General features: G+C 39.4%; 1 protein-coding gene across 2 annotated transcripts in view; it reads left to right on the top strand.

The window, feature by feature from the left end:
- Positions 1–24254, top strand: part of GNAI1 (G protein subunit alpha i1) — a 105572-nt gene that overhangs the window by 57909 nt on the left and 23409 nt on the right. For both annotated transcript variants that reach the window (XM_061413831.1, XM_061413832.1), the window contains exons 3-5: positions 12987–13029; positions 13128–13269; positions 23786–23943. In XM_061413831.1, the coding sequence (XP_061269815.1) occupies positions 12987–13029; positions 13128–13269; positions 23786–23943 (343 nt within the window). The remainder of the gene's footprint in view (positions 1–12986; positions 13030–13127; positions 13270–23785; positions 23944–24254) is intronic.

Raw genomic sequence — 24254 nt, 5'->3', positions numbered from 1 at the left:
GGGATCCTCAGTATTTTTTTTCATAATGTGCAGTTCCTGGGAATTTATCCCAGAGGATATGTTATCTTTATTATACTGGACAGCAAAGAGACGTGCTCTTGGTTCCAGAGGACAGCCTTATCTCTGACTTCAAAGACTGTTCTCTACATAAACATCCTTGAAAAAATGTTTGAGGACAGAGGCTCATGTGCGTTCAGAAATGTGAGGGAGACCCATGGAGAGTTGCATGGCAACATAGGAAGAGTTGCAAGTTTGTGTATTATATTACTCAATGGTCCTTACTAGTAAACAGCTAAGCAAAAACCTGAGAGCACTTAGACTTGAGTTTTAGAAAATGCGATCTCTGACTCCCTAATAAAGGAAGCCTTCCCCTTCTGTGTGGTACCAAATCATTTTCACAAATGTGTGTAATTGTCATTGGGAACAAAGTTCTCATGCTTTACAGGTCTTCTATGAACTATAAAGTCAAACAGTTTTATGAAGTGTATATGAACATTTAAAAGGTAAATATGAATTTAGTCAGACAAATAGTGATACATTAGTCACAGTAAATTGCACTTACAGTGTGACTCTTGGATTAAGGCATACCTCTTCGACATGGGCTCTATGATGACTAATTTTCCCACATCTTTGCTCTCTCTAAACTTCTGTAACTTTTCTTTTTTAAAGGATCCAGTAATTATCATTTGACCTTTACTTGCTGCAAATGCATCATTAACCTCCTTTGTTTTCCCCTCATTAGCTAAAGATAATTAAAGTAATATTGTTTGGCACAGGGTTAGTCTAAAACTCTTTTCAGGTCCTTGTGACAGAACACAAACTCATAACTGACTCATAGCTTGGAAATTGAGTTGAAATTGTCTTCAGTTCTGACTAGAGTGGTGTCTTTTCTCCTTCTCCCAGGTCATCCTGGTTTGTGCTTCTGCCCCCTTTAACTCTCAGCAGTGCCCCACTTCCTATGGTCATTTGTAATGTGATTCCCTAAATGTGACTAAAGGCTCAGGGATGCTTCAGGCTTTTCTCATCCTAGCTCTCTCTTAGTGCTGCTTCCCTCTGTTCTGACCCCATTCTTTCCTAGTGTTTTCCATGATATGATCATCGGAAATGACTTCTATGGACCAGATTTCAAATTCTCCTTTCCTGTGATTTCTTTCTTTAACTTTAACGTAAAAGGCCAGGGAAGATCTCTGGCACCTAGATCTCATTCCTTCCTTGGAGCAGGGGGAAAAAAAATCACCGCATCCAAACTGATTCTTTGTTAAGCTTTTAGTATATATTATGTATATCGTAAATATATATTGTGGTCAGGTCAGGTCAGGAAGCAACAGTTAGAACTGGACATGGAACAACAGACTGGTTCCAAATAGGAAAAGGAGTACGTCAAAGCTGTATATTGTCACCCTGCTTATTTAATTTATATGCAGAGTACATGATGAGAAACCCTGGACTGGAAGAAGCACAAGCTGGAATCAAGATTGCTGGGAGAAGTATCAATAACCTCAGATATGCAGATGACACCACCGTTATGGCAGCAAGTGAAGAGGAACTAAAAAGCCTCTTGATGAAAGTGAAAGAGGAGAGTGAAAAAGTTGGCTTAAAGCTCAACATTCAGAAAACGAAGATCATGGCATCCAGTCCCATCACTTCATGGGAAATAGATGGGGAAACAGTGGAAACAGTGTCCGACTTTATTTTTCTGGGCTCCAAAATCACTGCAGTTGGTGATTTCAGCCATGAAATTAAAAGACACTTACTCCTTGGAAGGAAAGTTATGACCAACCTAGAGAGCATATTGAAAAGCAGAGACATTACTTTGCCAACAAAGGTTCGTCTAGTTAAGGCTATGGTTTTTCCAGTGGTCATGTATGGATGTGAGAGTTGGACTGTGAAGAAGGCTGAGCACCAAAGAATTGATGGTTTTGAACTGTGGTGTTGGAGAAGACTCTTGAGAGTCCCTTGGACTGCAAGGAGATCCAACCAGTCCATTCTGAAGGAGATCAGCCCTGGGATTTCTTTGGAAGGAATGATGCTAAAGCTGAAACTCCAGTACTTTGGCCACCTCATGCGAAGAGTTGACTCATTGGAAAAGACTCTGATGCTGGGAGGGATTGGGGGCAGGAGGAGAAGGGGACGACAGAGGATGAGATGGATGGATGGCATCACTGACTCGATGGATGTGAGTCTGGGTGAACTCCGGGAGTTGGTGATGACAGGGGGGCCTGGCGTGCTGCGATTCATGGGGTCGCAAAGAGTCAGACACGACTGAGTGACTGATCTGATCTGATGTATATCATATATGGATATATTTACATATATTTCTAAGATTTTTTTGATGGTTTGTAAAAGATCTATAAGAATAGGGAGTTTTACCCTCAGACACAGCTGTGATTAGCCTGCTGGAAACACGTGGTCCTTTCTTTGCATAAGGGGGTCTAGTGATTGACAGCCAAACCGGATAGAGTCATGCTTAGACACCTTCTCAAGCAAGGTACAGTGTTTGGCACTTGCTTGAGTATCTTAGGACCTATAAACACAAGCTCAAATACAGATCCTGAAATTCAGCCATATAGAGGCATTCAAATGACTCAGGATTTCTAAAAATACTCTTGTTACACAAAAACAAAACAAAACGGTGAATTAATTTTTGCAGAAAACTTGTAAACTCTCAGGAGTTTGCTTGCAGCACCAGGCCTTTATCCTTCCTCACCTTGGACTCTGCAGACTTGACTCTCCGAAACATTGATCCCTCAGTTCAGTTAGCTACTTTGTGGTGTCTCTGACTAGGCTGCCAGGAAAAAGTTTCCTGTGTTGCCCACAATTCTCCTTTCTCTTGTCCTCCCTTTCTAGGGTAGTCTTGCATGTGTAATCATTCTTGCTCAGTGTTACAGTGTGATCCCTATTTCAGTCATGAATGGCTTGGGTAGTGATTTTATGGGGTATTAATATTTAGAGAAGAGGATCATTTGGGGGGAATCTATAGATTCTGATGTTTACAGTCACTATTTTTATTTCCCAGAATGTCAGGTAATCTCATAAAATGTATGTATTCATATAAATGTAAGTCCAGCTTACAGCTAAATAAGAAAGGTTTCTAGATTATTACCTATGTTGGGGACTTATAATTAAAAACAAAGTCTTCTCTCAACCCAGAAATCATCTTCACAACAGTAGTGGAGAAAGAAAACTTTTCTTTTTTTAATTGAATGGATTGCTTCACAGGCATTCCATTAAGAGACTGCAGAGACAGAAAGGTATCTCACCCACTTACGTAGACAAGCTGATACAACCTATTACGTATATGTTTTCAAGATAAGCAACTAGTTCCTAAATGACAGGCTTTACAACACCTTTTTTAATACACAGTTCATCATAACTTTACTGGGTAATTGAAATAATCATCATTTAGCTAATTAGCCTTGTCCAGAAGAGAAACAAGCTTATCTTGTGATGAGGTAATTTTGCAACTTGGAGCAAGATATTCAACCAAGTTAGACTTCTGCCCACCTGCAGAAACGGGCAGTTAGGGGTGCTATCTCCCTGATGTTTACCTTTCAAAGAGATGATTCTCAGGTCCTTGAGAAAGACATTCTCCCTCAAAAGCTGACCAAAAATGTCTATTTAGTTTTCCAAAGGGAATACAGTTGTTCCTGGGTATCTGCAGGTGATTGGTTCCAAGACCTGCCACAGATTCAACCAACCTGACAGTCTGTGTGTAGTACTATGTGAATTTACTGGAAAAAAACAAAACAAAACATGTATAAGTGAACCCATTCAGTTCAAACCCAGGTTGTTCAAGGGTCAACTGTACATACATTTCAAGGAGAGGGGAAAGTTTTACTTACATGTAAAACTATTCTAAGTAAATGTCCTAAAAAGAAGGGAGAGAAATTTTTCTTTACTCCCATCAGGGATAATTAAAGCCTCTTTAATTTATATTTACCCTTTGCTGTTGTTCAGTTGCTAAGTCATGTCCACCTCTTTGCAACCCTGTGGACTGAAGTGTGGCAGGCTTCCCTGTCCTTCATGATCTCCCAGAGTTTGCACAAACTCATGTCCATTGAGTCAACGATGCCATCCACCCATCTCATCCGTTGTCACTCCCTTCTCCTTCAGTCTTTCCAGGCATCAGGATCTTTTCCAGTGAGTCAGTTCTTCGCATCAGGTGGCCAAAGTATTGGGGCTTTAGCTTCTGCATCAGTCCTTCCAGTGAATATACTGGGTTGATTTCCTTTAGGTTTGACTGGTTTGACTTCCGCATCAGTCTTTCCAGTGAATATACTGGGTTGATTTCCTTTAGGTTTGAATGGTTTGATCTCCTTGCAGTCCAAGGGACTGTGAAGAGTGTTCTCCAACACGACAGTTTGAAAGCATCAGTTCTTCAGCGCTCAGTCTTCTTTATGGTCCACCTCTGACATCCGTACATGACTACTGGAAAAACCGTAGCTTTAACTGTGTGGACCTTTGTTGGCAAAGTAATGTCTGCTTTTTAATATATTGTCTAGATTTGCATATTTGCCCTTGCATCCTCTTTATTTGCTTCTATCTTAAAAATAAGGACCTTGATCTTATTCATCTTACAGTAGCTTTATGATTAAACAGAAGTGACTTTAAATGCATTTGTAAATTTGGTTTTATTGCAGGTTAAATTATTATTTCATCTTATTCAGTATAAAATGGTTTAATTGGGATTTTTTTTGAGTGGATTAGTATTGTCATCATAGTCAACAAAAGAGTCCAAAATGCAGTACTTGGATGCAATCTCAAAAACAACAGAATGATCTCTGTTCATTTCCAAGGCAAACCAGTATCACAGTAATCCAAGTCTATGCCTTGACCAGTAATACTGAAGAAGCTGAAGTTGAACGGTTTTATGAAAACCTACAAGACCTTCTACAACTAATACCCCAAAAAGATGTCCTTTTCATTATAGGGGAGTGGAATGCAAAAGTAGGAAGTCAAGAAATACCTGGAGTAACAGGCAGATTTGGCCTTGGGATACAGAATGAAGCAGGGCAGAGGCTAATACAGTTTTACCAGGAGACACACAGGTCATAGCAAACACCGTCTTCCAACAACACAAGACAAGACTACACATGGACGTCACCAGATGGTCAATACTGAAATCAGATTGATTACATTCCTGGCAGCCAAAGATGGAGAAGCTCTATACAGTCAGCAAATCAAGACTGGGAGCTGACTGTGGCACAGGCCATGAACTCCTTATTGCCAAATTCAGACTGAAATTGAAGAAAGTAGGGAAAACCACTAGCCCATTCAGGTATGACCTAAATCAAATGCCTTACAATTATACAGTGGAAGTGACAAATAGATTCAGGGGATTAGATCTGATAGACAGAGTGCCTGAAGAACTATGGACGGAGGTTTGTAACATTGTACAGGAGGCAGGAATTAAGACCATCCCCAAGAAAAAGAAAAGCAGAAAGGCAAAATGGTTGTCTGAGGAGGCCTTAAAAATAGCTGTAAATAGAAGAGAAGCAAAAGGCAAAGGAGAAAAGGAAAGATAAGAATAGTAAGGGGAGATAAGAAAGCCTTCCTCAGTGATCAGTGCAAAGAAATAGAGCAAAACAATAGAAAGGGAAAGACTAGAGATCCCTTCAAGAAAATCATAGATACCAAGGGACCATTTCATGCAAAGATGGGCTCGATAAAGGACAGAAATGGTATGGACCTAACAGAAGCAGAAGATATTAAGAGGTGGCAAAAATACACAAAAGAACTATACCAAAAAAATCTTCATTACCCAGATAATCACAATGGTATGATCACTGACCTACAGCTAGACATTCTGGAATGCAAAGTCAAGTGGGCCTTAGGAAGCATCATCACCACGAACAAAGCTAGTGGAGGTGATGGAATTCCAGTTGAGCTATTTCAAATCATAAAAGATGATGCTGTGAGAATGTTGCGCTCAATATGCCAGCAAATTTGGAAAACTCAGCAGTGGCCACAGGACTGGAAAAGGTCAGTTTTCATTCCAATCCCAAAGAAAGGCAATGCTGAGGAATGCTCAAACTACCTGCCCAATTGCACTCATCTCACACGCTAGTAAAGTAATGCTCAAAATTCTCCAAGCCAGGCTTCAACAGTACATGAACTGTGAACTTCCAGATGTTCAAGCTGGATTTAGAAAAGGTAGAGGAACCAGAGATCAAATTGCCAACATCCGTTGGATCATCAAAAAGGCAAGAAAGTTCCAGGAAAACATCTACTCCTGCTTTCTTGCCTATGCCAAAGCCTTTGACTGTGTGGACCCCAAATTGTGGAAAATTCTGAAAGAGATGGGAATACCAGACCACCCGACCTGCCTCTTGAGAAATATGTACGCAGGTCATGAAGCAGCAGTTAGAACTGGACATGGAACAACAGACTGGTTCCAAATAGGAAAAGGAATACGTCAAGGCTGTATATTGTCACCCTGTTTATTTAACTTATATGCAGAGTACATCATGAAAAACACTGGGCTGGATGAAGCACAACCTGGAATCAAGATTGCTGGGAGAAATACCAATAACCTAAGATATGCAAATGACACCACCCTTGTGGCAGAAAATGAAGAGGAACTAAAGAGCCTCTTGATGAAAGTGAAAAAGGAGAGTGAAAAAGCTGGCTTAAAACTCAACATTCAGAAAACTAAGGTCATGGCATCTGGTCCCATCACTTCATGGCAAATAAATGGGGAAACAATGGAAACAGTGACAGACTTTATTTTTTGGGCTCCATATCACTGCAGATGGTGACTGCTGCCATGAAATTAAAAGATGTTTGCTCCTTGGAAGAAAAGTTATGACCAACCTAGATAGCATATTAAAAAGCAGAGACATTACTTTGTCAACATAGGTCCGTCTAGTCAAAGCTATGGTTTTTTCAATAGTCATGTATGGATGTGAGAGTTGGACTATAAAGAAAGCTGAGTGCCGAAGAATTGATGATTTTGAACTATGGTGTTGAAGAACACTCTTGAGAGTCCCTTGGACTGCAAAGAGAACCAACCAGTCCATCCTAAAGAAAATCAGTCCTGAATATTCATTGGAAGGACTGATTCTGAAGCTGAAACTCCAGTCCTTTGGCCACGTGATGCAAGAACTGACTCATTTGAAAAGACCCTGGTGCTGGGAAGGATTGAAGCCGGGAGGAGAAGGTGACGACAGAGGATGAGATGGTTGGATGGCATCACCGACTCAATGGACATGAGTTTGAGTAAATTTCAGGAGTTGGCGATGGACAGGGACGCCTGGCATGCTGCAGTCCATGGGGTCACAAAGAGTTGGACATGACTGAGCTACTGAACTGAACTGAGTTTGTCAGGAGCTCAGCATAAGATGACCTTGGTAAATCACTATTTTCATGCTGAACAGCCTGTGATGTTGGGTACCTGAAACTGGTAACTTGTATAAATGTGCACCTAAGCAGAGAATCGGACAAAGAACTGTTGGTTAGTTGCTAAGTGTGTCCGCTTCTTTTGCGATCCCAGGGACTGTAGCCTGTCAGGATCCTCTGTCCATGGGATTTCCTGGGTAAAAATATGGAGTGGCTTGCCATTTCCTTCTCCAGGGGATCTTCCCAACCCAGGGACAGAACCCGCATCTTTTCATGGACAGGCAGTTCTTTACCACTCAGGCACCAGGGATGTCCTGGACAAAGAATATTGGGAAAAAGACAAGTTTGTGTTCTGAAGTTGGAGGTCTTTTTTCTTTTACACTTCACTACAGTTAAGATTCCGAGTTTCCCTAGACAGCCCCTCAACAAACGTCGGGAGTAGGCACTATTTGCTTATCATTTTTATAGCTGTAACTTACATAATTCTATTCATGGACTTAGAATCTTTTATATGATTTTAGCCTTTCCCCTCCTCCTGCCTCTCCTTGTCAGCACTTGATGTGCTGTTAATGAGCAGGCGTGCACTTGTGGCCGAGCCCGCAGGTGAGTCCCTGTCCGCGTCACTGTGGTGGCGTGCCCTTTTTCTCCCATCATCTGTGTGGTGTGTTATCACATGCCGAGCTCCACTTCACGCAACTGCTGGGCGCAGTGTTTGCTCGCAGACTTGCAGTTTTCCATCTGCCACTTCCTCTTTAAAGAGGGGCCTGGGGGATCCCCTTCAGTGGCCTTATGGTTCCTGTGGCCACGTTGCACACATTCTTGCCCACTGTCCTGAAGTCTCTCATTTCACACCGACCAGCTTGTCGAGAGTTACTTCAGAGGCCACCTAGTCACCTTGGCTGGGTCAGTTTGTGACTGCAGGGGTCTGTGACTAGGCGCTCTCCTGACGATTGGTGCTACATATTCCTTGTTTCTTCTCTCACTCTTAATCTCACCTATGGATTGAATTGAAAAGTGATAGCTGCCGAGCTGAGTCCTGCTAGGAAAATTTACCCTTTTCTCCTTTATCCTGCCTCCATGAGCTCTGAGGTTTGTTTTTGTTTTGTTTGTTTTTTTAATATATAAACAATTGCTTCTTGTCCATCTCTCAAACAAGCCTGTGCTGAGATTTATAGAGAGCTAGTCTCCTATATGCTGTATGGAAAGAATAGCAGTGTTTAGAATTTTGGAACCGTAACAAGGCAGCATTTCTAAGTTTCCTATTAAGAGTCTGTGTGGAACTAAGAATTGAAAACTAATTACACAAATCTTTAAATTTTGAAAGATCCCCCGCCCCCACGTGTTTCTGCCTCTGGGATATCTATTCCACAGAGGGTACCTTGTATCTAGCAAAACAATCAGTTAAACATTCAACCAATAACACTGCCACCGCTCACTCTTAAATGTTAAACATGTTTCAGGATTTTTTTGAACCGCAAACCATTGACTAAATTCTCTATTGCTCATACAACAATTGATGACGTGGGAAGTGAATTTGAGTGTAAAAATAATATCTAACATTAGGAAAACTTGCTTTTTTCTCATTAAGGTTTTAAAATTTTCATCCCTACACACATAGTTTAGCTAGTAACTTTTCTGTTCTTTACTGTTTCATCTTATTCTGACTGTTTCTGATTTTTTCACCTTGTGTGGTTCTCAGACCTCATGGACTTGTGTCATATAAGCCTTTCTCTGAGCCTCTGAGTTGTTTCACTAACAGAATGGGGGTGTCACCACAGCATGCCTGCTGCTGAGTCAACGTGCAGGGCCCTGGAAGCTCAGAGGTCCCTTGGAGATAGCTCTGCTGAAAACTGTTGATGGTGTGTGACTTGGGCAGACCTCGCCTGAGTTGGAGAAATGTGTGAGCCATGATGCCTACAATTGTGCTTTTCATAGGCCCAGTATGCTGTTGCTGATTAATAAATAATGGGTTGTTTATCTTGGAGTTGTTTGTATTGGCAGATGCCCTCTAAGATTCAAAGGCTGTCTGTAAACGAATAGTGCCCTCATTGTTTATTCAGTGCCTGCTTTTCTATTTAATATGCAGCTATCTTGGAGAAATTTCTTGAATATCAAATCACAAATAAAATGTAAGCAGTTTTTTTCCCCCAGATTTCCAAATAGGCCATTTAACTGTGACTTATTCTCAGATGCTCTGATGATCTGGTTGTGTGCATGTGGCTGAGGGGGAAGGGCAAGGGAATGAGGCCCAGAAGTTTGCCATCTACCAGATCCATCACAGATAGCTTAAATCAATTCACGTGCATTTCTGGTTGATGGTGTGTCTAGCACAGGTTAGCTGCTGAGCTTTCAAGTGGAAAATGTGCAAAGGGACAGGCAGCAGGGATCACAGTGGGAGTGGGTTGGGAAAGGCTGATGAAGGAGGTGGGTTTGATGGTTGATACAGCATCACTGGTGTGGCACGAGAAACAGAGCAAATTACACTCGGCAGGAGAAACAGTATGTTTGAAGACTTGTGGCGTCATCAGCAGTAGGCGTTCTGGGAACTGTAAGTTCAGTGATACTGGAGCATAAAGTACTGTAGAAATGGCCCTGGGAAAATGGGAATATGAGGCCCAGATAATGAAAATCCTGAGCCCCGTCTCTCTAACAGGAGTGACAGCTCCATGACGTGTAGCTCTGGCTGAAGACAGCATGAAGCTCTCACACCTTCCTTGTTCTGTGTGCTATGCTCACATGTTCTCAGTATGTAGAGGGCTCTAGTTTTGTAAAGGGCCATTTTGTGATTAATATTTTCATGTTGTAATGGCATAATTCTAGATACTCAAATGGTGAGATCGTGCATGAGTATAGAGGGTCAGGGAGAGTTGTTTTTTTTTTTTAAAGGGATAGTTTTGAGACTGGGTTTATGACTCGGGTGATAGGGAATATAGAAAAACATGGGCGGAGATAGTTCTTTCTGCATACCTTTGCATCCTCACTGCTGGCAAAGTGTGTTGGCCCTATGTTGCTTGTTTAATAATGGTGGTCGACTATATATAATGCATGAGACATTGTTATTTTAACGTAATATTTAAAAATAATTTTCATGGTTTCTTGGTACTGCTGGCTATCTGTTTCACAAGAGGCAAAGGTTAAAATTATGATAATTGGCCAAACAGTTAAATGTCTTCCAATGAGGGGCAAAATCTTGAGTAAAATTAATTTATACTGCTTCAGTATAAGTCATAGAAGAAGAAGTTTTTTTAAGTGCTTTAGGGAATACATAAAAACAATGATGAAAGCATTTTTTTTCAGTTGAGTTTTAAGTATTATGATGTAATAAATATTTGGACTTATTTTTAAGAAATTTTTGGTATTTTGGAAACCAGTAAAGATCATTTTGATATAAAATTTAGTCACAGATGTTAAAAAAAAATGGTTACCAGGGTAAAAGGGGGTAGACTGGGATTGATATATATATATATATATACACACACACACACACACTACTATATATATAATTGATAACTGATAAGGGCCTACTATATAGCACAGGAAACTATACTCAATACTGTGCAATGATCCTATATGGGAAAGTACATTTTTCATATATGTGTGTGTATAACTGATTTACTTTGCTGTATAGCAGAAAGTAATACAGCAAGGTAAATTGAACTATCAGATCAGTTCATTTCAGTCGTTCAGTCGTGTCCAACTCTTTGCGACCCCGTGAATCGTAGCACGCCAGGCCTCCCTGTCCATCACCAACTCCCGGAGTTCACCCAGACTCATGTGCATCGAGTCGGTGATGCCATCCAGCCATCTCATCCTCTGTCGTCCCCTTCTCCTCCTGCCCTCAATCCCTCCCAGCATCAGGGTCTTTTCCAGTGAGTCAGCTCTTCACATGAGGTGGCCAGAGTACTGGAGTTTCAGGTTTAGCATCATTCCTTTCAAAGAACACCCAGGACTGATCTCCTTTAGGATGGATTGGTTGGATCTCCTTGCAGTCCAAGGGACTCGAAAGAGTCTTCTCCAGCACCACAGTTCAAAAGCATCAGTTCTTCGGCACTTAGCTTTCTTCAGTCAAACTCTCACATCCATACATGACCACCGGAAAAACCATAGCCTTGAGAAGATGGACTTTTGTTGGCAAAGCAATCTCTCTGCTTTTTAATATGCTATCTAGGTTGGTCATCAGAGAAGGCAATGGCACCCCAATTTCTTGCCTGGAAAATCCCATGGACAGAGGAGCCTGGAAAGCTGCAGTCCATGGGGTCGCTAAGGGTTGGGTACGACCGAGTGACTTCACTTTCACTTTTCACTTTCCTGCATTGGAGAAGGAAATGGCAACCCACTCCAGTTTTCTTGCCTGGAGAATCCCAGGGATGGGGGAGCCTGGGGGGCTGCCGTCTATGGGGTTGCACAGAGTCGAACACGACTCAAGTGACTTAGCAGCAGCAGCAGGTTGGTCATAACTTTCCTTCCAAGGAGTAAGCATCTTTTAATTTCATGGCTGCAATCACCATCTGCAGTGATTTTGGAGCTCAAAAAAACAAAGTCTGACACTTTCCACTGTTTCCCCATCTATTTCCCATGAAGTGATGGGACCAGATGCCATGATCTTCGTTTTCTGAATGTTGAGCTTTAAGCCAACTTTTTCACTCTCCTCTTTCACTTTCATCAAGAGGCTTTTTTGTTCCTCTTCACTTTCTGCCATAAGGGTGGTGTCATCTGCATATTTGAGGTTATTGATATTTCTCCCGGCAATCTTGATTCCAGCTTGTGCTTCCTCCAGCCCAGCGTTTCTCATGATGTACTCTGCATATAAGTTAAATAAACAGGGTGACAATATACAGCCTTGACGGACTCCTTTTCCTATTTGAAACCAGTCTGTTGTTCCATGTTAAGTTCTAACTGTTGCTTCCTGACCTGCATACAGGTTTCTCAAGAGGCAGGTCAGGTGGTTTGGTATTCCCATCTCTTTCAGAATTTTCCACAGTTTATTGTGATCCACACAGTCAAAGGCTTTGGCATAGTCAATAAAGCAGAAATAGATGTTTTTCTGGAACTTCTTGCCTTTTTGATGATCCAGCGGATGTTGGCAATTTGATCTCTGGTTCCTCTGCCTTTTCTAAAACCAGCTTGAACATCTGGAAGTTCATGGTTCACGTATTGCTGAAGCCTGGCTTGGAGATTTTGAGCATTACTTTACTAGCGTGTGAGATGAGTGCAATTGTGCAGTAGTTTGCACTATGCTGCTGCTGCTGCTAAGTTGCTTCAGTCGTGTCCAACTCTGTGCGACCCCATAGACGGCAGCCCACCAGGCTCCCCCGTCCTTGGGATTCTCCAGGCAAGAACACTGGAGTGGGTTGCCATTTCCTTCTCCAATGCAGGAAAGTGAAAAGTGAAAGTGAAGTCGCTCAGTTGTGTCGGACTCCTAGTGACCCCATGGACTGCAGCCCACCAGGCCTTTCCATCCATGGGATTTTCCAGGCAAGAGTACTGGAGTGGGTTGCCATTGCCTTCTCCCAGTTTGCACTATACTCCAATTTAAAAAAAATGTTAAAAAAAAATTCAACTGTGAGAAAGAATGTGTGTGTTTGGGAGTTGGATATACATGTGATAAAATTAGAAATCCCTTAATTATTTTATTTCACATTTTTTAGGTGCTGGTGAATCTGGGAAAAGTACAATTGTGAAGCAAATGAAGTAAGTAGATTTAAAACATAATTTTTTTTTTTGATGTTGTTTAAGTGTACCATTCCCTCAAAGGAAGTAAGTATTCTTTTTTTCCTTTGTCTCCTTAGAATTATCCATGAAGCTGGTTATTCAGAAGAGGAATGTAAGCAGTACAAAGCAGTGGTCTACAGTAACACCATCCAGTCAATTATCGCTATCATTAGGGCCATGGGGAGATTGAAGATTGACTTCGGTGACTCAGCCCGGGCGGTAAGTTACTGAAGTCCTTGGAGCAGACCAGAAGAGTTTAAAAAAAAAAAATTAAAAAAAAAAAACCTTACATGATAACACCATACTGTATTTATCAACTGTCTCAGCACCAGAAGAATAGTAGTGAGTGAAGTGGGTCAGAAGCTTTAGAAGTGAGTAGGGTAAGAATACACAGATTTGCATAATCTTCCCATTAGAGCCAGAATGCTTTCCTTATCCATCAGATGGTTTGGACCGCTCAGTAACCATTACCATGTTTTCTATATAACATAGTATACTGACTACCTCTGAATCTCCATCATGGTTTTGAGTAGTTACTACCGAGTTCAGTAAACTGCCTACACTGGCATTCTTCAGAATTTGTTTATATGATTTGGAATGCTGAAATGATCTAAATATTTGTGTTCATGCCCAGACTACAAAGCAGTCTGGTCTCAGATGATGAAAACAAGTATAAAGTTTGCTTATCTTTGGAATCAGAAAATACTTGCTATTAGAAAACATCTTTCAGAATTTCAGAGCTAGAAGGACAAGGACCTTAGGAGACAGGCTAGTTCCACCCCTTTGTTTTAGCAGTAAAGGAACTGGAACCCAGGACGTCACGTGATAGGGAAGATTGCCACACGGTGGTGACAAGGCAGTGGGCCTGTGCTTCCTTATGTGACCCGGTATGGAACTTGTTTGCAGTTTGATTGGAAACAGCCCCAGCCTGGCCCATATATTATGTTTTCCTCTTTTCTCCCCAGTCCTGGGTTGCTTGCTTAATCTGTTTCAAGTTTTTTTTTATGTGTGTATGGTTTATTCTTCACTGATTCTTTTTTTAAAATAACATGGTAAAACTTGATGTTTCCAGAAACCTTTAAGTGAGTCTCTAGATTAGTTTTTAATATTTTGGTACAAAGTAGATGTATATTATTACTACTGTTATTACTACTACCCCCTTTTATATAGTTCCTTTTATTTTTATGTGTTCAATATGTGTGTTATCTCCCTAATAATACTATAAAGACTTTTCTGTTTAGAGACCATAACTTTTAGTCTTCTTAGGTCTGCCAGGTTTTTAATTTTATATACAGGCTCAATTTGTACTTAATAGGAAAAAAAATGAATGAAAGCTGCATTAGAAAACATATATTGGGGAAATCTGTAAAAATTTGTTTATTTTGTATAATAAGTCACTAAAATTTCTTTATAAGCTGTGAGGCATATTAATTTACTAAACTTTTCTTTTTAAAGAATATTTTCAAAGACTTCAAGATCATTTTTAATAATAATTCATAGCATTCTTCTAACTTATCTTTTCTGAAACAGCATCTGATCATATCCAGACAATTTTTGCCTTATCTCCTATCCATTCAGGCTGTAACTTATTCATTTATCGTTATTCATTCAGGAAATGTTTTTGAGCTCTTAGTCATAACCAAGAGAGCTACCCTAAGATAAGGAATTGAATAAATTGTACTTTACATTAATTCCAATTCACGTGTACAGTATTATGCATTCAGATCTTACATGCGATTATTAAAGAGAAAGGTTTTGTAGCCTCCATTGTGTGAGGTAATGAAGGGTCAATGCAAGCTGCTTTTTTATGAGGTCTTTTTATTTTCATATTTTTCTCAAGAAATATTTTCATTTTCTGTCCTTTGGGGGCAGATTTGGGCTTAATTTCAGGACTGATTGGGCTTCCCTGGTGACTCAGCTGATAAAAAAAATCGGCCTGTAGTGCGGGAGACCTGGGTTCGATCCCTGGGTTGGGAAGATCCGGGAAGGGCTACCCACTCCAGTATTCTGGCCTGGACGATTCAATGGACTATATATATAGTCCATGGGATGGCAAAGGTCCGTCTAGTCAAGGCTGTGGTTTTTCCTGTGGTCATGTATGGATGTGAGCGTTGGACTGTGAAGAAGGCTGAGCGCCGAAGAATTGATGCTTTTGAACTGTGGTGTTGGAGAAGACTCTTGAGAGTCCCTTGGACTGCAAGGACATCCAACCAGTCCATTCTAAAGGAGATCAGCCCTGGGATTTCTTTGGAGGGAATGATGCTAAAGCTGAAACTCCAGTCCTTTGGCCACCTCATGTGAAGAGTTGACTCATTGGAAAAGACTCTGATCCTGGAAGGGATTGGGGGTGGGAGGAGAAGGGGACGACAGAGGATGAGATGGCTGGATGGCATCACTGACTCGACGGACGTGAGTCTGAGTGAACTCCGGGAGTTGGTGATGGACAGGGAGGCCTGGCGTGCTGCAATTCATTGGGTCTCGAAGAGTCCGACACAACTGAGCAACTGAACTGAACTGAGCAACTTTCAGAGACTTTGTTTCAGGACTGACTGGGAATAACTGCTCCCTCACACAAGGTTTTTTTTTGTTTTTTTTTTTTTTAACTGGTTTTCTGATGCTTTGGTGGAGAAGGTAATTGCACCCCACTCCAGTACTCTTGCCTGGCAAATCCCATGGACGGAGGAGCCTGGTGGGCTGTAGTTCATGGGGTCGCTAGGAGTCGGACACTACTGAGCGACTTCCCTTTCACTTTTCACTTTCATGCATTGGAGAAGGAAATGGCAACCCACTCCAGTGTTCTTGCCTGAAGAATCTCAGAGACAGGGGAGCCTGGTGAGCTGTCGTCTATGGGGTCGCACAGAGTCGGACATGACTGAGGTGACTTAGCAACTTAGCAGCTGATGCTTTGGAATCTACATGGAGGCCTGCAGTGGTCAGTTTTGTTTCATCGTTGCTAGTTTCACCCACTCTTTCTAGACTCTCTAGCTGTATCCTAGTAACTTATTTTCTTCCTTCCTTCTGACTGTTACCTCTGCTAATGTTAGCCATTGTTACTCTTGCACACAAATGTCTTCAGGCTGTCCCATTGGTTTTGATTGGTCTACTCCGTGTCTTTGCAGCCTTGCCTCTATGCAAATTTTAAAATACTATGAGGCTCTGGAAGTTGTACTCAGGAATACACAGACGAATTAAAGACGGCTTGGACTTTGAGCTTGATAATTGGAGCATGTGTTAAGAGTTTTCTAGACCTAAAGAAGGGAAAAAAGCATTCTAGAAAGAAGAAACTGTATAGTGAAAGGCTGAATATATTTCTTTTTCTAAGGTATCAATTCTTGGAAGTCAGCCTTAAGTTGAAGGATAACCAGATACTTAAGTGTGAAGGTACTATCGTTTTTTCTGTTTTTGGGGAAAAAAAAACTGAATAATCTCTTGTAGCAACTGTGCATCAGTGTGAACTCAGTCTCATTAACTTAGATACGTCAACATTGAATTATTTAATACCTCTTTTGGTAAGTTTATTTGGCTTTACTGGGTTGTTAGTTGTAGCATGTGGGATCTAGCTCCCTGACTAGGGATCAAACGCAAGCCCCCTGCTTTAGGAGCCAAGGAATCTTAGCCACTGGACTGACCACCAGGGATTGTCCCGAATTTGCTAATATCTTAGTGAAAAATTACTCTTTTTTTCTTTACTAGCTTTTATTTTCTTGATTTTTACTGAGGTTGAGAATCTTTCTTTTTGTATCTCTTCTTAGTATTGAACTTAGTATTTGGACGCATCTTAGTAGTCTTTACTCAGTTCTGTTTAATACCTTGTCCTTTTTCACATTGAGTCTCTTAGAATATTAGGGATGTTACTTCTTTATGCTTTGCAAATAGTTTTATCCAGGATATTTCTTTTATTGTTTTAAAACAGTATTTTTCTTACGTTAGAAGTCCTTGTTTTCTTCAGTCAATTCTGACTTCTGAGTTTTGTACCTTTAGATGTTCTTCATCTTAAAATTATTTTTAAAAACATATCTTTTTCTAGAATAACATGTCCGTTTACCTGGAAACGTTATTTGTGTCTCCTGCTAGGTGGAATCTAAGTATGTTTTATAATTTGATCATCTCTTGCCTTACAAACCATGTTTAAGTACTCCATTCCTGAGTGACTTGAAAATGCTACCCTTAGCATTTATACTGAGTGTTTTTAGACTCCAGTTCTTTTTCTTACCGATGTATTCTTTTTTCCCCAGCTCAGTCACTTATTTTCATCATAAGATGGAAATAATAATAACATCTACCTTTTAGGGTTGTAAGGAATAATGACAAGACTTTACCACATGCCTTGCTCGTAAGAGATTTCAATACGTGTTTATTGCTGCTACTGTCATTTATAATGACTATACTACTATTATAATTTTTGTCAGAGTAACATTTAGTTTCCCTTGATTTATAGGACATTGGTATCTGCTAGGGTGAGTGCATCCATTCCACTATTTTTTAACCAATATATCAAGGCTACTATCCATTTCTCTTCCATATGACTCAGGAATCATTGTAATTCCCCACATCCCTATTGAAACGAAACAAACGAAAAAGCCTATCAGTATCTTAACTGGAATTATATTTTAATATGTCAGGTAACTGAGTGAGTGAGAACTGATGACAAAATGTATTTTAAATTTTAAGAGATGGTGACTCATTTGCTGTGGTTTGCTTCATATTTGGCAGCTAGTGAATTTGCAAAGCAGATTACATATTAGTTATTTAAAATGAGAGGAAGCAAAATTGTTTTCAAGGCTGGCATAGAACAATCAAATTTTGTGCCTAATATACTTTCAGAACTCTCATAATAAGTGTAGTTAATCTGTGGGTGACAATACTGATAAATTAGATTATTTTGTTTTTAATAATGTGCAGTTAAGGAAGCCTTGAATCAGGGCCTGTAAACATGTCTTAGGCACTGCACACAAGCATGTACACAGGTGAGCACAGAGGTAGGGGAAGTAATTAGACAGACTTGCAGCAATTGACATAGTAATTTATATGTTAACTCATAGTTAATAAAAATGTATTATGTCATTTCATTAATTTCCAATAGTATTAGTATTAAAAGTTTAGAAACAAAAGAAGGTAAAACACAGGGCTGATCTTTCATCCAAGAAAGCTTGAGAAGTACTTCCTTAGAGTAAGCTGGGCTGTAAGGAACAGAAAACCTTGCCTTGAATGGACTTAAGCTCCCTTTCTCCCCCAAACCTCAGTTTGCTCCTGCGCTGCTGGTGCTGCTGCTAAGTCGCTTCAGTCGTGTCCAACTCTGTGCAACCCCGTAGACAGCAGCCCGCCAGGCTTCTCTGTCCCTGGGGTTTTGCAACAAGAATACTGGAGTGGGCTCCTGCCCTATGGCCACTTTCCTCTTCCTCTGATTTTTAAATTTATTTCATTAGTTAGTTAAATTATATCTGTCTGCCAAATTTGCCAGATTGCTTCTGAGAAAGGCTGTATCAATGTACTTTCCTAGCAGTAGTGCTGTTTCTTAGCAGTCTCAGTAGCCAAAATCTTGCAGTCTTAAATTTTAAAAATATTGGCTAATTTAAGTCTTACTCCAATTTACATTTTCAATTTTTTAATACAACTATGCATTTTTCCATGTCTTCATTGACTCTTTTTCTCTACATTTGTCACCTATTTTATCCTGTATTCATTTATTGATTAGAGTCTTGGTGTTTTAATTAATCTCTTTGCTTGTTTGTATGTATATGGGCTTCCCAGGTGGCTCATTGGTAAAGACTCTGCCCTTGCCAAGCAGGAGATGTGGGTTCAGACCCTGGATCTGAAAGGTTCCATGGAGAAGGAAATGGCAACTTACTCCAGTATTCTTGCCTGGGAGATCCCATGAACAGAGGGGCCTGGTGGGCTACAGTCCATGGGGTCACAAAAGAATGGACACAACTTAGCCAGTAAACAACAACAAATGTACATATATAGTAACTCTTTGTGCACTAATTCATACTTCTCTCACATTTGGCTTACTGCCTTTCATCTTAGGTTTTCATTAAAAAAAATCCCCTATTATTTATTCCATTATGTTTAAATTTAGATAGTCTTCTCAACCAAAGATTTACTGAATATTTATGATATTTTAAGAGTTTTTTTAGGGAGTGAATTTCAGCATTGTTTCTATGCTAGATCCTCAAATCCCTCTGAAACTTTGCTGTATGCGTGGAATAAGGATCTACACTATTTTTTTTTCCTCTTCAGATGGCTATCTAAGTATTCACAAGTGTTTTTTAAGTAATTGCATTCTTTCCTGATTTATCTTTCCACCTTTACCATATAAGTTCAGATTTGGGGCTCCCCACCCCCATTGATCTTTATACCAGATGTTCTACATATTGTAGACTTTTAATATCTGATAATTTCAGCCCTCTGTCGCCAGTATTCTTTTTCAAAATGTTTCTAGTTATTTCTACTTGTTATTTTCCCAGATCAGTATTTGAATTATTTATAGTAGTAGTCTGGTTTATATTTGAGAACTAAGATGAAGTTACATTGTTTTTGATTCTGAGAAATAATGATTTATATATGTGGAAAGTGATACTTACCTTAATTTGAAATATATTATGTCCCTCCAGCACAGTATGTTTCTGCTTTACTCAATTCATGTATCATTCATTACATATTTAACTGTCTTTTGACAATAGGTCCTATTGTCCATACAAAGAACACTTAAATATTTTTTTATTGATTTGATATTTTAAAACACATACATTTATAAGATTAATAAACACATGTTATATTTGTGTAATATATTGTAATTTCTTTTTTTGACATAATGAAGCTCACGCTTACTGCAATTTAGTCAAGTTTTGCCATCTGCAATTTAAAATTAGATTATTTTATTTTTAGCACACCCCCATTTCCTTGTCTCAGTCATTTTTACTTTAGTTATAGTTCTGTTTTTAGAGAAAAAAGAAGTTTTATGTTTATTTTTTAATCAAAGCAATTCTTTAATGTCTCGGATTAGCACCAGGAGCCGTGGAGAGGTGACTTCACTAATGTTCTCAGTATTTCCTGTTGAGTACACTAACTTTGATAAAAGCTGTATAGTTGTTTAAATTTATAGGAGTGATTGTATGCTATAGAAATGTGGTAGATTAAATATAGGAGCATTTCTCATTGTATATGGTATTCAGTATTGTCAACTAATACTATTAATGAAAATAATTATTCAAAACCATTGAAACAAAGGATTTCCATGTGTATATCCATCATGACATCAATATATTGATACTTTCCCTGCAGCCAAAAATTTGAAGGTGTCACAATTTTTTAACACTCCTTGAGCGTATTATTTAGCCTCTATTAATGTAAAGGACTTTCTGATGATTTCTGTTTAAACTCTTCATCTGATTCATAAATTCTGTCTGCTAGATCACGATAAATAATCATGTAGCCTTTGCTTAAAATTGAAGTCTCTCACTCTCCCTCCATTTTTTGTTTTTTAGGCAGCTTTGGTTGTTAAGAAGTGTTTTTATTGAATTGAAATCTGCTCTCTTTTACCCTAAGAATTCTTTTTCTGCTCTGTGTCTGAGCACAAAGTCTACTCCTTCTTCCCTTTAATGAACCTTGATATATCAGAAATCAGAAGACAGCTGTATATATTGTCACTGAGTAATAGGTGCTCACTCATCGTCAGTGTGGGAAAAGAGGCTATTATGTGTCTCTTGACATGATAGCAGATAGCATTTCTTATGTCTTTTCTGAGTTCCCCAAACACCCAGTTTGTATGAACTAGAACTTCCATTCTTCAAACCATCTTATTTTCATTTAGTTCTTAGTCATTTAAAAACATACTAACTTGGCTACATTCACAGATTTTTTTCTTGATACTTGGAAGTAATTGCCTGATAAGTACATTTCTTCTTAACGTCACAAACAAGAGTCCTTATCAGCTGTTTTCACTTCCCTGTAGCCCTTTAGTAATACCTGTCAGTTTTCTACACTGCATCACACTGTTTTGGTGCACTTGAGTTTTTCTTTCTTAAATGTTCTTAGTCATCGTAGTGTCACTACCTTAGTCGTGTCCGACTCTTTGCAACACCGTGGACTGTAGCCCTCCAGGCTCCTCTGTCCATGGAATTCTCCAGGCAAGAATGCTGGAGTGGGTTGCCAAGGCTTTCTCCAGGGGATCTTCCCTACCTGGGGCTCGAACCTGGTCTCCTGCATTGCAGACAGATTCTTTACCATCTGAGCTACAGGGAAGCCCTAAATGTTCTTAAATAACATTTTACATGAATCTTGAAAAGACTACAGTTGATGATAAGATAGGACTCTTGTCATCATTCTGCAATTTTCAAATGTGTCTTAGGCAGTGGCTACTTAGTAACTGTTGACTAATATGTGTGATTGGGTGAGGTGACTAATTACCTGTGGAACTCCAAATGAATTTCACAATCTTTCTGTGCATCAGATTCTTCTTATATAAAACCTAAAGTTAGGTAGAATAATTTTAAAAGTACCTTCCAGCTTATATTTATTCCTTAAAGCTCATTTATAGACATCTGAATATCCTGCTAATGACGTGGGAGTATTCCAATGTATTTATTAAGGAAAAGAGACTTAACACTTTTGTGAAGAGGAGACATTTTTGAATGCTACAGAGAGAATACAGTTTATAAATAGAGTTTCCACAGTTTCCCAAGTCTTTTCTTCAGGCTTCTTGCCTGCTAAGTTTGAAGAGAATGTGATCTTATGACCCATACCATTGGGCATTAGTCTTTTCTATAAAAAAATTTTATGGAAATTGAATAAATACATCATAATGAAATCTCACTTGTAAGTGAAAAGCACTTTTCTAAAATGGATAGAGAAAAGTATGTTTGATACTTAGTTAAAAATAAAAGTATGTTTGATGATACTTAGTTAAAAGTAAAAATGACCAAGTTTAGAATTTCTTATATGTAAGTCATTATTTGGAAAACTGAGTAACTGTTTACTGGAATAAGGCAAATGGTGCTAAGAATGACTTGAAATCATGTTTTGTTGGAGTTTATTAAGGATCTTGTACACGTGTTACTTGCTTGCATGCATTTCTCTTGTGATTTACTAAAAAGGGAAACATATGCTTGAATAATATGTTCCCATGCTGAGTGACTTAATTATTTCTCATGATGGGTTCCATCTGAAAAGAAAATGTTTCACAAATTGGCAGTAGAATGAATTTATATTGTCAGCTGGTACCCGCTGCTAGCCTGTGTCACCAAATGCTTCCCTTCTGTACACCGTATCCTGAGATGTGCCATCACTTTGTAAAGAGCTACTACACCAGGCTGGAAAGATGCCCCTAGAGAAAAGTTAGGAACCGTCTACCCAGTTAACATAAGCTGCAAATCCCAGCCCAAGAATCTGTGTGACGATGGTATCCTCACATCTCCCTTATTTTGTATTAACCATGTTATTACCCGAAGACTAGAGTTGTGTGGTAGAGCGCTGTTGCTACTACCTGTATGTGGCTATTGAGTATGTGAAATGTGCCTGATCCGAATTGGGATGTGCTGTCTGTATAAAAGAAATACCAAGTTTCAATGAGTAAATATCTAAGTTTATATTGGTTAAATGTTGAAATATATTTTATATACAGGTGATAGAAAATATTATGGAAATGAATTTTACTTTTTTTTGGTTACACTTTTTAAAATGTGCTGTTAGAAAATTTAGAATTCCGTCAGTGGCTTAAATCTCTTGGACAATACTGACTTAGTGGTTTTATTACCTATAGATCAGAATAACTGTAACTGTTGTAGACGCTGGGCTTCCCAGGTGGCACTAGGGGTAGAGAACCCGCCTGTCAATGTAGAACAGATAAGAGATGGGGGTTTGATCCTTGGGTTGGGCAGATCCCCTGGAGGAGGGCATGGCCACCCACTCCAGTATTCTTGCCTGGAGAATCTCATGGACAGAGGAGCCTTGTGGGCTACGGTCCATGGTGTCGCAGAGTTGGACATGACTGAAGTGACTTAGCACACATGCATTGTAGGCTCAACACTTAAGCAGAGTTTAATTTTATGTGCCGTTTTCCTCGTTTTAAAAACTTTTGCATGCTATCTTCTATATGCATCCTGAGTTATTTCTACTTCAGAGTTGTGTTTGTTTCCTATGCTTGGATTAGCAAACACCTATTCCCACTTCTGGACCCACGGATGTTAATGGATACACACTTTAAGGTATTCTGAAACCTCAGACTATTCTGTGGAACTATTCTTGCTTTATTCCACATTGACTTCTTCCTTATTTGAGTTTATTATGCCTCTACAAAGTATATCACAGAGCTGACAATTCAATTCTGAAAATAACTTCTAATGGTGTCAATGTGTTTTTTTTAGATTAGAAAACATTTTGGTGATGGGAGGCAAAGAATACAATCTTCTGTTTGGTCACAAGTGATCATCTTCCATGCACAGCTGACTGTCAGTGGGTAGTTGGTTAATATATTCCCTCATGAGCTGTCTCGTCATTGTTTCAGCTTTCTGGTGCCTTGATAGCTGTTACTAATATCACCAAACATGGACACATGACTTAAGATTGTGCTTTTTTGATTAAGCCAATTTTTAAAGTGGTATTTTAGGGAAATCCAAGTTATGACACCAGTAGACAGCATAAAGGAAACTCACGATTGTACCTTTTGTAATCAACAATGTATTTTATCTGTAGTGTCTTTTTACTTTTTAAATAAAAATGGCCTTTGAATGTTCAGGATGATGCCCGCCAACTCTTTGTGCTTGCTGGCGCTGCAGAGGAAGGTTTTATGACTGCAGAACTTGCTGGAGTTATAAAGAGACTGTGGAAAGACAGTGGTGTACAAGCCTGCTTCAACAGATCCCGAGAGTACCAGCTTAATGATTCTGCAGCATAGTAAGTAATCATAACTTCATGATCATGAATAGTTACTTGCAAGTCAAATATACCTCCAAGTCAGTTTTAATGCAGAATTGGCTGACACATTCTTGTACAACTCAAGGTATTCAGGATGACAATATTTGAATACTTTTTCTGTCTGTGTGTGTGTGTGTTTGCAGGTAGCAAGGCTCATATTCCTTTTGTGTTCCAAAATTGTCTCAGGGGACTCATGCTTATGCAACTCTAATCACGCAGCATGGAACTGTTTCCAGTATACTTCCAAGAAAGTATTTGGGATTTCCCAAAGCTTACTGTTAACTTGGGTG

The sequence above is a fragment of the Bos javanicus genome, chromosome 4 (assembly GCF_032452875.1).
Source record: "Bos javanicus breed banteng chromosome 4, ARS-OSU_banteng_1.0, whole genome shotgun sequence".
Lineage (NCBI taxonomy): Eukaryota > Metazoa > Chordata > Mammalia > Artiodactyla > Bovidae > Bos > Bos javanicus.
The sequence above is the reverse complement of the archived record's forward strand: the minus strand, read 5'-3'. Positions and strand labels throughout refer to the sequence as shown.